This window comes from Lithobates pipiens, unplaced genomic scaffold, assembly GCF_037356315.1.
Source record: "Lithobates pipiens isolate NorthernLeopardFrog02 unplaced genomic scaffold, aLitPip1_a1.2 Scaffold_13, whole genome shotgun sequence".
Taxonomy (NCBI): Eukaryota; Metazoa; Chordata; class Amphibia; order Anura; family Ranidae; genus Lithobates; species Lithobates pipiens.
In genome coordinates, this window is record NW_027507718.1 from 403,236,220 (window position 1) to 403,253,834 (window position 17,615).

Genomic DNA, 17,615 nt, shown 5'->3' on the forward strand with positions numbered 1-17,615 from the left:
GTTCATATTTAAAATATTAATCCACCTATTTAAGAAAAAAAATCTCTTCTGGGTGATCAATGTACTTTTCACTGATGTTAACAAACTTTGTAGGAAAGTCCTGTTCTGAAGAAAAAGCTGTTTGTTTCACAAAGTGCTTTTGAATGAGAGAGTCTGTTGGGTGGAAGTGCAGTCGCTGTAGATCGCTATAGAACTGAGGGGGAGCTCTGAAATATGGTGAAGCTCTGCTGATTTTATTATCCAATCATGTACAAGCAAAAATGCTGTTTTTTATTTTCCTTGCATGTCCCCCTCAGATCTACAGCGACTGCACTTCCAAGTGCACTTGCAGTGCAAAGTGGATTTACTTTTAGTAAATAACCCCCTGTGTCCATTATAACCATGTGGTGCACTTTCAGGGTTTTAATGAGAAAGTAGTGTTGATATGTTGGTATCCCTATAATGCCGCGTACACACGGCCGGACTTTTCGACAGCAAAAGTCCGACGGAACGAATCCGACGGACAATTCGATTGTGTGTGGGCTTCATCTGAACTTTGTTGTCGAAAAATCTGACGGACTTTAGATTTAAAACATGTTTCAAATCTTTCTGATGGACTCGAGTCTGGTCGAAAAATCTGTTCATCTGTATGCTAGTCCGACGGACGAAAACCAACTCTAGGGCAGCTATTGGCTACTGGCTATGAACTTCCTTATTCTAGTCCGGTTGTACGTCATCACGGTTGAATCCATCTGACTTTGGTGTGATTGTGTGTGGCCAAGTCCGTTAGTTCGGAAAGTCCATCGGAAGTCCGCCGAAAGACTGTCGGACCTAGTCTGCTGGAAAGTTTGGTCGTGTGTACACGGCATTAGAAGTAACTAACCCTTAGGACGTACCTTAGCAAAACTGAAATGCCTATTGCAGCGGATGCCTAAAACTGTACACTTACTCTGTACTGTATCTTAGAGGCACAAGCAGGAAATTACATTTTTTCTGTGTGTTTTGTACACCAACATACAGAACACCTTCAGGTTGACATATGGCATTGAATTTTTGAATATTTTTTTTAAATGTAATTACCAACAGATTGAAATAGAAAGGTATTTAACAAAATAAAACTATTAAATTACCAAATGGCTTGTATATCAATTTTATATACTCATTTATTTATGTATTTTAGTTCTCCTTTATTAAGGTTTATACCTGGGGAAAAATAATAACAAATATGCAGTCTTAACAATTCATGTGCATTTCCCCGAATCATATTCCTTTAAAGACCCAGCAAGAAAATACCTGTTGATCTGACAGAAATGCACTCGGCTCCTAATTTCCTGTTGTGGGCTAACAGCGCCCAGCATTTTTGTGAACTGAATGCTGCCAGCCCTGCCCAGTTATCTTTTGATAAAATATTGAATTCTTAATTTTTCCCCATTTCCACACCATAGAGACTAATTGCTCTGCATTCCAAGATAGGTACTGGCAGGGCTAATAGGAATCCTTGATAAAACACGGGAAACGTTCCTTAACCACTTCAGTCCCGGAAGAATTTACGGCGTGCAACGTGGCACCCAAACAAAATTGACATCCTTTTTTTCCCCACAACTAGAGCTTTCTTTTGGTGGTATTTGATCACCTCTGCGGGGTTTTTTTTGTGCTATAAACAAAAAGAATAGCGACAACTTTGAAAAAAAAACAATTTTTTTTTACTTTTTGCTATAATAAATATCCCCAAAAACATATAAAAAAAATTAAATTTTTCCTCAGTTTAGGCTGATATGTATTCTTCTACATATTTATGGTAAAACAAATTTGGTTGATTGGTTTGCGCAAAAGTAATAGCGTCTACAAAATAGGGGATAGATTTATGGCATTTTTATTATATATATATTTTTTTTACTTGTAATGGCGGTTTTCTGGAATTTTTATCGGGACTGCGACATTATGGCGGACACATCGGACATTTGTTAAACTATTTTGGGACCATTTTCATTTATACAGCAATCAGTGCTATAAATCAGTGGTCATCAACCCTGTCCTCAGGGCCCACTAACAGGCCAGGTTTTATGTATTACCTTGGGGAGATGCAGACTAGAATACTGCAATCACTGAGCAGCAAATGATATCACCTGTGATGTATTATGGTTACCTTGCAAACCTGGCCTTTTACTGGGCCCTGAGGACAGGGTTGATGACCACTGCTATAAATAGCCACTGATTACTGTATAAATGACACTGGCAGGGAAGGGGTTAAACACTAGGGGGCAATCAAGGGGTTAAGAGTGTCCTAGGAAGGGATTCTAACTGTGGGGGGGTGGGCTACCACTGACATGACAGCGACCACTTCTCATGATGACAGGGAGCAGTAGATCCCTGTCATGTCACTAGGCAGAACAGGGAAATGCCTTGTTCTGCCTCTCCGTCTCACAGTCGCGGGCCACTGGCGAACATCAAGGTGGTGGGACCCGCGGGCATGCTCCCGCTGTATGCACACGCCCGCAAGTCAGCAAATTCAAAGGGACATACAGGTACGCCCATTTGTCTGTTCGAGCCATTCTGCTGACGTATATGTGTGTGCAGCGGTTGGCAAGTGGTTAAGGTTTGGGAGTCATGGGTTACCCATTTCTTACCAGATGATTTTGACCTTCGTCTCCTTGAGCTTTGATGCTTGCTACAATTACAATTACACAATTAGGCTGCATTCACACCTGAGCGTAGCGTTTTCAAGCAGAAAATCACGCAAATTTACTGCGATTTTGCAGCGTTTCTTTCTGTGTTTTTACCGCGATTTGCCACGATTTTGTGCAGGGCAAAGGGTCACCAATGTTAAAAGAAGAAAAATGCCCAAATCTGCTCGATTCCAGCGACAAAAAACGGTCCGGAACTTGTTTGAGCTTCAGGCGTTTGGCTTCTCCATTGAGAATAATAGATTTTTTCCCCCTCTAGTATTTTGTAGCTTCAGGCTTCAAGCTACAAAACGCTCAGGTGTGAATGGGGTCTTAGGTTTACCACCCCTTGGCCAAACTTTCTCTTCTCCTTCCCAAGACTATGATCCCAACATCTCTCATTCTCTCACCAGAACCTTTCTCTTTAATCCTTCACGGAATCCTTTTCTTGACTTTTTTTGAATATTTTTTTATTAGGAATTTTTCACATAAAAACATTCCATAACATTTCATCCCAAAACCTTATTAAACATGCTTAGCATACATAATCCATAGCATACATAATCCATAGCATACAAAATCCATATTTATTAGTGAGGTGTAATCCTTTACTTTAGTGACCCCCGCTCGCTTATTATTTATTCCCAATCATATTTATCCTTTACCCCATACTATAACCTTAATAATCTATCTCAAACCTATTATGTTTAATTTGAAGAAGAGAGAGTCATGACTCTCTACCAGCATTATAATATTCCTTAGTGAAGAAAAAAAAAAAAAAGGTGTGACAGCCTTCCAAACTTTATATTATTATATAGTATACCCCATATCCTTTCCCAAAGTTTTTGTGACCCTCTTTCCCAATCATAATTATCATTAATCCCGTGTTAGATCCCAACTGTGTATATATGGTGCTATATCTTCCCAAACCTATTATGTGGGAAAGAAAAAAAATAAGATTTATATATATTTTCCCCTCCCACTTCAAGAAATTAAAAAGGGAGGGAGTAAAAAAAAATAAAAAATTAAGGGGAGGGAGAGACGAGGAACAATACAATTCCTAGGTACCACCCATATAGTTCCCATAAACCAAAGTTTCCTTGAATTCTAACCAACTCTTCCAAGTGTTGGCATATTTTATTTCAGAATTATTTTGTAAATTAATTCAAGTAATTCATTGACTTCCTTTTTAAATGCAGTGTATTTAAAAAAGAATGACCCAGTTTCAAAGCCTTATATCTGTGCAAATAAACACCACCAATGAATGAAACCTGTACCACTTGAACGGGCGTGGCCTAGAATTTCAAATGACGGCCGCTAGATATCACTAATACTATCAAATAGACGCTAGCCTCAGCTGCTAACAAGATGGCGTCTATGCAACAGAAGGCATTTTGTGTTCTCCACTTTACCAAGTCTAAGTCTGTAAGCCCTTGTACACACGGTCGGACATTCCGATGGAAGATGTCCGATCGGACCGTGTTGTCGGATAATCCGACCGTGTGTGGGCTTCATCTGACTTTTTCCATCGGAATGTCCGACCAACAAAGTTTGAGAGCTGGATATAAAATTTTCCGACAACATGATCCGATCGGACTTTGTCCGATCATTTGTAGAGAATTCCGATCGGACAAAGTGCCACGCATGCTCAGATCAAATTACTAGACCAAAGCTATTGGCTACTAGCCGCAACGTAGTCCCGTTGTAACGAAATAACGTCACCACGTTCCGAACGATCGTATTTTCCTACAACTTTGTCCGACCGTGTGTATGCAACACCAGTTTCGGACAAAATCCGTCAGAAAAAATACGACGGATTTTGTTGTCGGAATGTCCGACTGTGTGTACAAGGGCTAATAATGGTGCAATGTGTGTTTTGACATTGTTTCGGGATTGATCCACCGGTGATGAAGAACCTTTCTTGCCGGTATAAACAATTTAAAGTATTGGGGTGTTTATGTAAGGGGAAAAGTCCAGGGCGACCACGAAATTCAGATGAAAATGTGTAACAAATTCAAGGGGCTTTTCAGCAAAGCCTGCCCTTCATAAGTCAGATCGTCACACTAGCCAAGAACTTGTGATCCCTCATACAACTGTTTGGCATGTGTTAAAGTGGTTGTAAAGCCTAAACATTTTTTACCTTAATGCATTCCTTGCATTAAGGTAAAAAATGTTTAGGTGTCGGCATCCCCCCTCACCCCCTCCTCCCATTTTACTTACCTGAGCCCTCCCCTGACTTCTGGGTCTTGCTGGCATTACTGGGGCACAGGGAGCCATCGGCTCCCAGTTCTGTCAATCAAAGCCAGTGATGGGGGGAGGAGCCGAGTCCCGCTGTCTATGTCAATAAATGCAGCATCAGGGCTTGGGTGCGAGCACGCACGAGTGCCCCATGGGAAGCCAGGCGCTGGACGGAGGGGAGGGGCCAGGAGTACCAGTTGAAGACCCGAAAAGAAGAGATTCGTGGTCGCTCTATGCAATTTCATTACACAGAACAGGTAACTATAGACATTTAAAAAAAAAAATGATTTACCTTTACAATCACTTTAACACGACGTTTGCTTCTGAGGCCCTACTGATTGCAACTGGTGCAAGCGCTTTGTATAGGTGACAGAAGAAAACGTTTAGCTTTCTCTCATATACTCTTAGCCAACAACATGGCGAATGACAGATTCTTAACGTGGTTGATTTTTAGTGATGAAGCAACGTTTCTTCTAAAGCTTCATGTACACGTGACGTTGTTTAACCTCTCCTGAACTATTTAACTTGACAGCTAGAAATCGACATCTAAAGATGTCCATTTAGCCACGTTCACATGCCATGTTTAGCTGCGTTTGTGTCTAGAAGCATTTAAAAAATAATAATTATATATATGTATGTATGTATTTTTTTATGGTTACAATGAAAAACGTCTGTAAACTAAATGGGAGTTACCAAGTTACCACGTTTAGCAGCGTGTACAAGCTGTTACAGGCATTTGATGTTTCAAATGCCTCTAAACATCTGTCCTGAATGGGTCATTCACTTTGAAACACACTGCAGTTTCTTATTATTACTAATGGTTGCCCCATACAATACTATCATAATTATTATTAAATGCCTATGGGCCCTTTCACATGGGCTGTCTGATCAGGTCCGCCTGTCAGTTTTTCCCTCCATCCACCCCTATGGATCAGCAGACACATGTCCGCTGACATCCACCATTATCTGATCCAATCCTGTCCACGAAATCCAGACGGATAATGGTCCTATTTTCCATCCATCTGGGGAATCGGATATGATCAGATGAAAATGGACAGGCGGTCCATTTTTCTTCTGATCTCCCCATAAAGGGGAGTTCAGTAAGCAGAGACGGACCTGTCATCAGCCTGCTCAGTAGGGATCAGTGCAGCGATCCCCTGCTGAGCAAGCAGAGTTTGGCAAATGTAGGCGCCCATGTGAATAGGGTTGTCACCCCATTCCTTTAAACCCAAACACATATGAATTACACAGGTTCTGAGGCTACTTGAATGCAGATAAAGCACTAAGTGAGTTTAATTACCACCTTAATCAGCCACAGAACCTGTGTAATTAATATGTGTCTTCGGGTTAAAAGAGATGATGTGGCAACCCTATGTGTGAAAGGGGCCTAACTCACCAACCAGGGTCATAATTGCTGCAATGTGCACATGCAATTGTTTCCTATTGCTTTACAGCCTTTGTATTACTTGCTTTGATTTTTTTTTTTTCTTTGGAAATGTACCGTATATACTCGAGTATAGGCCGACCCGAATATAAGCCGAGGCCCCCAATTTACCCCCAAAAAAACTGGCAAACTTATTGACTCGTGTATAAGCCGAGGGTGAGACATGCCTGTCCATCCCTGTGTGTGTGTCCGTCCATCCCTGTGTGTCCGTCCATCCCTGTGTGTCCGTCCATCCCTGTGTGTCCGTCCATCCATCCCTGTGTGTGTGTGTGTCCATCCATCCATCCATCCCTGTGTGTGTGTGTCTCCATCCATCCATCCATCCATCCCTGTGTGTGTGTGTCTCCATCCATCCATCCCTGTGTGTGTCTCCATCCATCCACCCATCCCTGTGTGTGTCTCCATCCATCCACCCATCCCTGTGTGTGTGTGTATCCATCCGTGTGTGTGTGTGTGTGTGTGTGTGTCCAGCCTACCTTTGTCCCGAGCCTCCGTCCCGTGCCTTGCCTCCTTGCCTCCGTTCCGTCCCGTGCCGTGCCGTGCCTTGCCGTCGTGTCGTGCCTTGCCTTGCCTCCGTCCCGTCCCGTGCCGTGCCGTGCCTTGCCTTGCCTTGCCTTGTCTCCGTCCCGTGCCCTCTTCGGCGGCCATTGTAAAATTCAAAAGCCGCGCCTCCTCCTTCGCCTGTGATAGGCGGAACACTGAATTTCCCAGCAGCCTGTGTTCCGCCTATCACTGACATCGTATCATCCTCGTCCGTAGTACGAGGATGATACGATGTCCGTGATAGGCGGAACACAGGCTGCTGGGAAATTCAGTGTTCCGCCTATCACTGGCGAAGGCGGAGCCGGAGGCGCGGCTTTTGAATTGTAGAATGGCCGCTGTCTGTCTGCTCGACACGCTGATCGAGCGGGCAGACAGCGATGACTCGAGTATAAGCCGAGGGGGGCACTTTCAGCCTCAAAAAAGAGGCTGAAAATCTCGGCTTATACTCGAGTATATACGGTATTAATAAAAGATTGAACATAAAAAAAAAAAACAAGAAGTGTGAACAAGACAAAGGAGAGCTTTGAATTTCTGACATGATCACCAGGTTATTTTTGAATTTTTTTTAATTTTAATGGTATATTTAACAGGCCAAAAAGTAGCAAAAAAGAGAAATGAATTTTTAGGGTTTATATTAATTTTCACAATAAAACTGAGTCCATATTAATTTTAACAATAAAAATACATCAAAGATGTCTGAACAATGAAAGATAGTCATGTTTTATTGTTAATAAAAAATAAAAAGTGATCATATACATTTGGCTCTATTATTTGACAATGTACTTAGATTCATTCCCAGATAATGAAAGCTGTCAATTTAGAGATAATGCAATGAGGGTGACCTCTTGGAACGTTATTTACCAAAAAACATATGACCAAGTGAGCCATTGTTCCTAACGAGCCGTAATGAAGATGAAGACTTGAGGCTAAATAGGGTCACATGTTATGTGTCTAATAGTGTATCTTCATTAGAAGTTGAAAAGTTCAGCCAAAAACTCTAGCGGTCATGTGCAAGGATGAGCATTAGAAAAGATATTGATTGGAAATGTCCTGGTCATGACAGGAGTGATGGGTTTAAAGTTGAGTTCCAAATGACAAAAATAAACAGATGAAATAAATAAGGATATTTCAATTATAGACTATAGAACTAATAAAGTGTAAATGTATGTCTATCAACCCTAGCCTGGTGATTGGACAGTGTAAGAACAGCAACAGACTAATAAGATCATCTCTCTACTGAACACTTCAGCCAAACATATTTTTTTCACATGAAAGCCCAGGAGAAAATATTTATTGGTTGAGGGATTCAATTCAAGGTGCAGATGTAATGGAAAAAAAAGGAGTGTTGCAGCTGAATTGGGATAATGCCTACTTTATATTTGTTACACAGGGGGAGCATAGGAAAGGCGAGTATGCGTGGGATAGATGTTGGGCTTTAAAGGGACTTGCCACAGTGTGCAATTATGCATAGTATACCTGCACTTTAATGCTCACTTACCCTCTAGTGCGGGATTTCTCAAACAGGGTTCCGTGGAACCCTAGGGTTCCTCCAATGGTTGCTAGGGGTTCCTTGAGCAATGATCAATTTTTGCCTCTCAGTTAAGTTCCCAGTGACGGCAATTAACTTTTTATCTGTGGAGGGGGGATTCTTCCCGAAGACCACAGATGTAAGAAGCACTCTTCTACTGACCATCACACCAATTTATCATGCGCTATAGATATAGACATTTTTAACAGGGGGTTCACTGAGACCGAAAGGCTATTTCAAGGGTTCCTCTATGTTGAAAAAGTCTGCTCTAGTGTGACCTCCTCCAGATCTCTGCGTCCCCCACTCATCACTCAGTCCATGGCTGCTGACATCTTTTGCTGGTCTGGAGTTACATTGTGCCAGGACCCGGTAAAAGCATCTCACAGATGATGGTCATGAGCTCCAGTATTTTCCTTTATTCGGTGGGGAGGCTTGGATTTAAATTTGATGCCAAAATGATGTCATTAAATGATTCAACATAAATGATTTTTTGCCAATAAAAGATTCAACAATGCAGGCCTGTATTCAAAGTTTCCAAGCATTATCCTCTGTTAAGATTGCTAATCACAGATTGATATGGCAGGCAACAAATGGTAAACACTCGCACCTTGGTGATTTAGTGATGGTGTATTTGAGCCACTGCTATCAATACTGCCCCTCAAGTGAGTCATTTTAAATGAATAAATTATAGACAGCGCTTGCTCCACCTTGTACTATTATAAAGTGCCACTACTATAAAAGTATATACTGTGTATCTATTACTAAACTATCCAATGTCATAAACCAATCATGTTCTGAATTTTTTACAAATAAATCAATAGAAATGTAAAGTGACAAAGTGCATAAAGTGATAGCTGTGCAAAGCAAAGTCTTTTTCCTTGTAATTAAGTGCTGTTGTGCTCCGTTTCCAAATTATATCTATGAATCCACTTCGTGAGGGACTGTAAACACTCCGCACTCACCAGATATGATGGACTCCCTTACCATATAGCAAGGGGAGTCTGCTGAGCTTGTAGGTTTATTTTGGGGACCTATCCCACTGCGGATCCTCTGATTGCTCCCACTGGTGAAGTTACCTCCAATGGTGGCTCTGGAGCTCCAGGATCAACTTATGCAAGCGCAAAATATATGGAGAAAAAAAACTCCTCATGGTGTAAAATCCTTAATTTATTGAATATAGGCATTTTACATGGATTAAAAAAAATTGTAAAGTGTGTTGCTTATAAAAATAATCATATAAAACCAAACTGGGCATCACAATGACAAAAACGGCCTCTGTACGTGTGAGAGTAGTTGTCGCTGCCTGTTACATGGCGTGCGTTCCACGCTCTGGGCCAGTAATGAGGTATGGGAGATTCAGCTTGATGTGTCTGGGATAGGTGGGATAGGTCCCCAAAAAAAAGACCTACAAGCTCAGCAGACTCCATTTGCTATATGGTAAGGGAGTCCATCATATCTGGTGAGTGCGGAATGTTTACAGTCCCTCATGAGGTGGATGCATAGATATCATTTGGAAACGGAGCCTAACAGCACTTTATTACAAGTAAAAAGACTTTGTTTTGCACAGCAATCACTTTATGCACTTTGTCACTTTAAAGTGTTATTTTTATTGATTTATTTGTAAAGAATTCAGCACATGATTGGTTTTCGACATTGAATGGTTTTGTAATAGATATACAGTATATACCATTATAGTAGTGGCACTTTATAATAGTATAAGGTGGAGCAATAGCTGTCTAGAATGTATTCATTGATATGACAGGCAGTTGCAGTACACACTAGATCAGGGTTTCTCAACCCCAGTCCTCGACGTGCAGCAACAAGTCGTATTTTTAGGCTTCCCATTATTTTGTACAGGTGAATTGAGCAGTTTCACTGCATTAGTAATGGTTACAGCCGTTTCACTGGAGGGAAATCGTGAAAATATGACCTGTTGGGGCACCTTGAGGACTGGCGTTGAGAAACACTGCACCAGAGTTCAGTCAACATCTGTTGAATTTGGCTGTAATGAATCATATAAAACTCAAATTAAAGCCACACCCCCGTTTTCTGCCCCAGCCCCACAACACCGCTTTTCCCTGGAGGAACACCCACTGGTGCTTTTCTTTTTAAAATATGTCTGTGGGGGACAACACGGGAGATAGGGTACGTTTTGCATTTTTATCATATTTCCTATAGGGAAGTTTGGGTTAGACATTCAGGACTCATTTACACCAGATGCAGTCACATGCATTTTTAAATGCAGTACAAATGCATATGCAAGAAGAATGAATGTATTTTGATGAGCCTTTAAGCTCTTTTGGCTATACTTCTCCTGTGAGTAACAGGAGTGCAATTATTTCTGCATTCCTGTGACCCAGATTCAGCTGACAGCGGGCTAAAATCCACTGTCAGCTGATGTCATGGAGCCAGTCCAGGCTCTGCAAGAATCCTGAAAATAATGTCAGAATCCGTGCAGATACCTGACTGGCAGCTGGCTCAGCCTCTCAGCACAGCGCTGAGAGGCTAAGCCAGTGGCTCCCACTCCTTCCAAATACCAGTGCTCCAGAGAGTGCTGGAGGGGCACAGAAGAGAGCTGGTGACTTATTGTCACCTCTCTGTGCTCAGAGCAGGCCCAAGAACTGAGTGATCAGCTGTCTTTGATCACTCAGTTCTCTACGTAGAGCTGTCAGGGGACATCTGCAGCATCAGATCAACCCTGCAGCCTTCTAAGTGAGTATGTGTGTTTATTATTTTGGTTTGACTTCTCATTAAAGTATAGTATGCTGCAATTTTTGCACATAAATATGGATGCACATGAACAAACACAGGTAAATGCAACTCAGTAAGAAAAAAAGTCATAAATAATACCTAAAGATGGCACCACAAATGCACTGAAAATACAAGGCAAACACACTGCAAATGCATTACAATGCATGTAAATACGCATTTGGTACTGCATACTGAATGCAGGGATTGTAATGTAAATAATAATAATCTACCCTTGGGGTAGACTGGGCATATTTCCTTAAACATCTAGCATCACTTATGATTGTGATGCCCTAGGCCAGTGATAGCAAACCTTGGCACCCCAAATGTTTTAGAACTACATTTCCCATGATGCTCCTGCACTTTGCACTGTAGGTAAGCATCATGGGAAATGTAGTTCCAAAACATCTGGGGTGCCAAGGTTCACCATCACTGTCCTAGGCAATATGACTATCCTCTCTGGCACTCAGAGTCAATCATTAGCACATGAGGACATTTTCCAACTTGTGCTGGTTTCCCTTAGTCTGTGGACAGCAGGGCCAGGCTTATCTCCGCACTTCAATGGAGTACAATGAGGAACCTGCCAAACAAATTTCAGATTGTCACATTTTTGGCTGTTAGAGTCATTCTTGGTCTACATACTGTTGTCAGAATGTAACAATATCAGTTTTTATATTCGGTTTAGGCACTTCTCACCGCAAAGTCATTGCATAGATATTTAATCATTCAACATTTAATTTACTGGCTTTCCTTCACAGCGGTTTCATAACAGATTATAATATCACAAAATAAAAGAGAGGAAGTCAATCTTGTACTCCTATATCCCCATTACATCACTACATGTTTAAATTAAATAGCACAATTTATTTACTGTGTAATTGTATTAATGCAGAGCCAAGGAATTTGATCTAGTAGGATATTCACATGAATCACTTACTGAGCTGACATACTTTGGCACAATGTACATATTGTACTAGCAGACCATTCTTTATATATGTACTGTATATGTTCTTGGCTGCCTTTGTCTAAATTGTTATAAACTGGATTCTCTTACATGTTTTAAATCGTTATCGAGATAATAATAATTGGGTTGTACAGTATTCACTAAGCTAATGGGTTCAATTCACTAAGCTGTAGAGCATGCATTATGTGCTATAACGGTTCTTATTTTTGATTATGTTGAAAATGAAGGTACAGCCTAAATAAAAAAATTAAAAAGTACATCTACACAATACATGCATATTTACTCATGCTCTTTAAAATCACTGCACATACAGAAAAATGTATTTAACGCTGCCAGAAATCCAGTGTGTTCCTAACTTCCTATGCAGTCTACTCGTGTTCATTGATACCAGTTGCGGCCCGTCCATTAGGGGCGCATGGGCACCGCCCCCCCCATCCATGCGTCCGGGCCCCTGATCTACATGCAGGGCAACGGAACTTGGATTCCAGTGAGGGTGGGGGGTTGAAGCACATTAATAAAGACCAGAGGTGTTAATAGGCTTCAAAAAAGGGTGAGCCCACCCAGTTGTGTGACATCAGTGAATGAATATTCGCTATTATCCCATGGATTCTGCTCCTGGCCAATCAGGAGACCCGTTTCCCGACTGGTTGAAAGGAGAAGCCTTCCGATTGGAGGAGAAGACATACGGCTGCGGAAAGAAGGAGGAGGAGACACGAGGGAAGCCCAGGGCACAGTGGAGACTGAGGGAGGGTGAAAGCCCCCACTGCCACCACCCGTCGGCACAGGGTGCGTGAGCTGGTGATGGAGGGGTGGTCCTGGTGTGGGATGGTGTGATGGGGGGTTAAGGTCCGGCTGCCGCCCCCCTGACTGATGGAGCACCACCCACCACTGATTGATACTCTAAACAGTATTATCAGCTTAGCCCAGTTCATAGACTGCGGAACAACACACCCCCCCCCCCCCCCCACACGCACACACTCACCTCTTCCCTGTTATAGAGACGAGGAGATGAGTGTTTTGTAGTCCTAATACACTTCCTGTTTTGGTGCAACAACACTGCTTCTCCATAAATATAGTATAGTGAGTGAGCATTGTCCCCTAGGACAGGAAGCATGAAAGTGTGTTAGTGCTCATTTACACAGGTAATCAGGAGGCAGTAAAAGCAGGTGGCTGAGTCAAGGTTTTACTGCTTCTATATAACCTCCCCCTTAATCATGAATGAATAGGGACTACATAATGCCCTTGGCTACTCATTCACAAAAGAAATTGCGTGACCTGTCCCTCTGAATCTCTTCCCTAAGGTGTTCTGGCTGGAGGTCGTTCACTGACATCATTACATATAATGCCTAACCGATAGCTCCCAGCAGCAATAGATCCCCCACAAGCAACAATGGACCCCCCTGAAAAAACAGTGACAATTGATCTCTCGACAGCCACCATCAATAGACCCTCCAGCATGCCCCATCCCAGCAGCCCTTGCCATTACATACATTCAGTGCTGGAGGTGCCTGAACTGTGTTCCCCCGCATTCCTGCTGAGAAAAAGGCCTGCTCATAGAAGTCATCAGACTGCTATATACTGCCGATGAGAAATGTTATTCGGCAATTTATATTTATTAGTTCGAGTCCTGGGTTTAGTAACACTTTAGGGCTAGTTTACACTTCAAAACATGGCTTCAGACACGCTGTGTTAAAGCTCTCTGAATGCCAGTCAAAGCCCTGTCACTAAATAAAAGGGTTAGCTTACAGTCCTGTTTACACCTTGCTTTTACTTGTTGCTTCTGTAGCAGTGACATTTTGGACAAAGTGTCATTCAAGTACAAATTTTGTTTTTTTGCCTCAGAACAGTAATGGGGTTTTGAGGGTTAATTATGTAGGTTTAACTTTGACATCAGTTTGGCTGGGCTGTATTAGAGTTCTGCCTGGTCATGTGTACAGTGAGGTGCACATGACAGGCTCAGAACCAGGCCTGCTTGGACTTTTTGGTTATCAGCTTCCAAGGAGCCAATCAGTGGGTGCGCCGGGCCCCGCTGAGGAGTCTGGGGAAGGGTACTTAAGATGTTGAAGTCACGTGTTCCTGGTTCGTTCGTGAGGCCCTAGCGGTCTGTTCTTGTTTCCTGGACTCTGGTAGCCCCGCGAGGGGTCCCGGTCATGGGAGCGTTCGTCGCCCTGCAACATGTTTTGGTTGGTTAACCCCAATAGACCCGCCTGGTCTGGAGTAGGGATCCGTCTGTTCCCGAGTCTCGGAACCGGCTGGTCCGAGGCACAGTAACTGAAGGAGGATTCAAGGTGTCCGGGTGTGCTCTTGGCTTGGAGAGGCACCACAGCTCGTGTAAGTGACAGAGAGAGTACTCTTTGGAGGAGGGCCAACAAGCTGGCATCCTGAGAAGTGCCTGGTTACTGAGTTGTGAAGGACATTGACGAATCCACGCTTTTTCCAGTACTGTCAAGGAGACAGAGAACGCTCCAGGTACTGAGGAAAAAGGTTCCTGTTCACTTCCAGTTACAACTTGTTCAAGATCAGAGGTTTCACAAGTTCTGAGTCAAACTGTTGACTGCCATAATCTCTGGCTAGAGATTTGTTCAGCCTTAAAGTGCCCAGCTGCGAGTGGCTACTCTCTGGGTGGTACTAGAGACTTTGTGATATTTGCAGTTCAATGTGCATGAGTTCTTTCACCCTTGCTCTCTGTTCCCATACGAGACTCTGTTTGTTGGATGTTACCCCTGCAAATAAAAACCTTTCAAAAGGACTTTATTGGTGTCAGCGTCCAAGGTTGTTGGGTACGAACTCTGGGAACCCCTAGACGTGGAAGAACAAGCCAAGCGGAGGTAACCGGTAAGCCCAAAAGTTAAGGCCATCCTGCCAAGGGTTATGGCCACTACACTTCAATGAGGCTTTGTGGGGCTTTGAGACTTTGGTGGAGCTTCGGTGGGGCTTCGTAGGGCTTTGGTGAGGCTTCGTTAAGGCTTTGTGGGGCTTTGAGGCTTTGGTGGAGCTTTGGTGAGGCTTCGTTGGGGCTTTGGTGAGGCTTTGTTAAGGCTTCGTGGGGCTTTGAGGCTTTGGTGGAGCTTCGTTGAGGCTTCAGTAGGGCTTCAAGCGAGCTTTGCCATAGACTTCTATGGAGGCTTTGAAGGTGTATAATTTTTGAAGCAAAGCAAAAGCAAGGTGTAAACAGGACTGTAAGCTAACCATGTTATTTAGTGAAAAGAGACTTGACTAGCTTTAACAAAGCGTGTCCGAAGTCTTGTTTTGAAGCAAGTGTAAACTAGCTGTTAATGTGTGTTGAAGCCGAAGCAAGTGTACATGAGCCCTAATATCACTTTAAAGTGGAGTTCCAGGCTAAATTCAACCAGGTCTTCATCCACCCCCCTCCCCCTTTTTGAATATAATTTTTGTATTTTTTAGTCGTTTGGAACTTTTCTGTTGTTTTCAAGCTGGACTTCTTTCCTACCTGGTGGCAGCAAGTTACGTAATTTCTGTGTTTGCATCGGCCCCTCCTCCCCCCCCCCAAACCTTCTGGGACCTGCCTCTCAGAAGATGATGGGACCATTCAGAAAGTGCAGTGCGACTCGTGCATGCGCAGAAGTAACCCGACCGTGAAGCCTGAAGTGCCGATTTCCCTTACCTGCAATGCTGGCGCCTGAACTCGCACCAACATTGCTTGATCCCAGGACCGGTAAGTGTCCTTATATTAAAAGTCAGCAGCTACAGTGCTTGTAGCTGCTGACTTTTATTTTTTATACAGGCTGGAGCTCCTCTTTAAGAAGCCCCTGCTTTATAGTGTTCATGACTCCACACCTTCCATGACACATTTGTGAAAACATCTAGTCCTGTGAGGAATGTGTGAGTAGCTCCAGTATCCAGGCTCCATGCTTTGCCTGGCTGGAAAAATCTTTTCCGATGATGAGACATCCGAGCTGTAGCTTTCCTCTATGAACCTTTTGTGGTCCCCTCCTGCGGTTAGCACATTGCCCTGTAGATGGCGCTGTGTGTGTGGAAAGCAGTGGAGGATGACACGCCTCGGTGTGGTGGGAGAGGCACGCTGTATGAATGCAGTGTGTGCCGAGCTGGCCGCTTCATATCATAGGAGCCGCTGAGTGGCCGGGCGTAGTGTGACCAGGACGGAGAGCCCTCCATATAACATGGCACTTCCCGCGGACACTCTCTGGATTACTACCCGCGTCCTGTGACTTGTGACCGGACACCCCTGGCAGTGTGGAGCCCTTGGAATTTGGATCTTTCCACCATTCTGGCTGTTTGCAATGACTGCTTCCAGCTGGCTCCCATCACCCCGGGAGGATTGCATAGGAGATTTCTAGCGGACCTTCCACCAGCACTGGATCCACCTATGTGCAGAGAGAAGCTGGAGATAATGATCCTTACACGTAAGATCCCATCTTCTCCTCTATGGGCCATCCTCATCCTCGGGGCTCCCAGGCAGCGTGGGAATGTCTGTGTGGAGTGTGGCCCCTGACAGCTGGAGGGGCCGCACTTCATTAAGAAAGCTGCTGGAGACTGGGGGCATACACTGAGCTTTTCATTCCACCTTCCCCCAGATTTCATTATTTTCTGGGAGGTGAGAGGTGATGGTCTATGATGGGGCGACATAATAATGGGCTTTCCTTGTCCCAGGGTAGGATAGGGGGCTTCTACTAATCTGCAGACCCCTTCCGTCATTCCTATCCTAGGATAGGGGGCTTCTACTAATCCGCAGACCCATTCTGTCATTCCTATCCTAGGATAGGGGGCTTCTACTAATCTGCAGACCCCTTCCGTCATTCCTATCCTAGGATAGGGGGCTTCTACTAATCTGCAGACCCATTCTGTCATGCCTATCCTAGGATAGGGGGCTTCTACTAATCTGCAGACCCCTTCTGTCATGTCTATCCTAGGATAGGGGGCTTCTACTAATCCACAGACCCCTTCTGTCATTCCTATCCTAGGATAGGGGGCTTCTACTAATCTGCAGACCCATTCTGTCATGCCTATCCTAGGATAGGGGGCTTCTACTAATCCGCAGACCCCTTCCGTCATTCCTATCCTAGGATAGGGGGCTTCTACTAATCCACAGACCCCTTCCGTCATTCCTATCCTAGGATAGGGGGCTTCTACTAATCTGCAGACCCATTCTGTCATGCCTATCCTAGGATAGGGGGCTTCTACTAATCCGCAGACCCATTCTGTCATGCCTATCCTAGGATAGGGGGCTTCTACTAATCCGCAGACCCCTTCCGTCATTCCCATCCTAGGATAGGGGGCTTCTACTAATCCGCAGACCCCTTCCGTCATTCCCATCCTAGGATAGGGGGCTTCTACTAATCCGCAGACCCCTTCCGTCATTCCCATCCTAGGATAGGGGGCTTCTACTAATCCGCTGACCCCTTCCATCCTAGGATAGGGGGTTCCTACTAATCCGCTGACCCCCTTCCATCCGCTGACCCCTACCATCCTAGGATAGGGGGCTCCTACTAATCCGCTGACCCCTTCCATCCTAGGATAGGGGGCTCC

The 17,615-nt window shown here is 43.9% G+C and overlaps 1 protein-coding gene across 4 annotated transcripts in view; it reads left to right on the top strand.

The window, feature by feature from the left end:
- The window catches only part of DLC1 (DLC1 Rho GTPase activating protein), a 539,422-nt gene that overhangs the window by 450,670 nt on the left and 71,137 nt on the right, over positions 1-17,615 (top strand). The window contains exon 1 of one of the 4 annotated variants that reach the window (XM_077477431.1): positions 16,155-16,492. The exons of the other annotated variants lie outside the window; for them this stretch is intronic. Within the exon in view, the coding sequence (XP_077333557.1) occupies positions 16,456-16,492 (37 nt within the window). The 5' untranslated portion in view covers positions 16,155-16,455. Of the gene's footprint in view, positions 1-16,154; positions 16,493-17,615 lie in introns of those variants that run through there. 4 annotated transcript variants of the gene reach the window in all.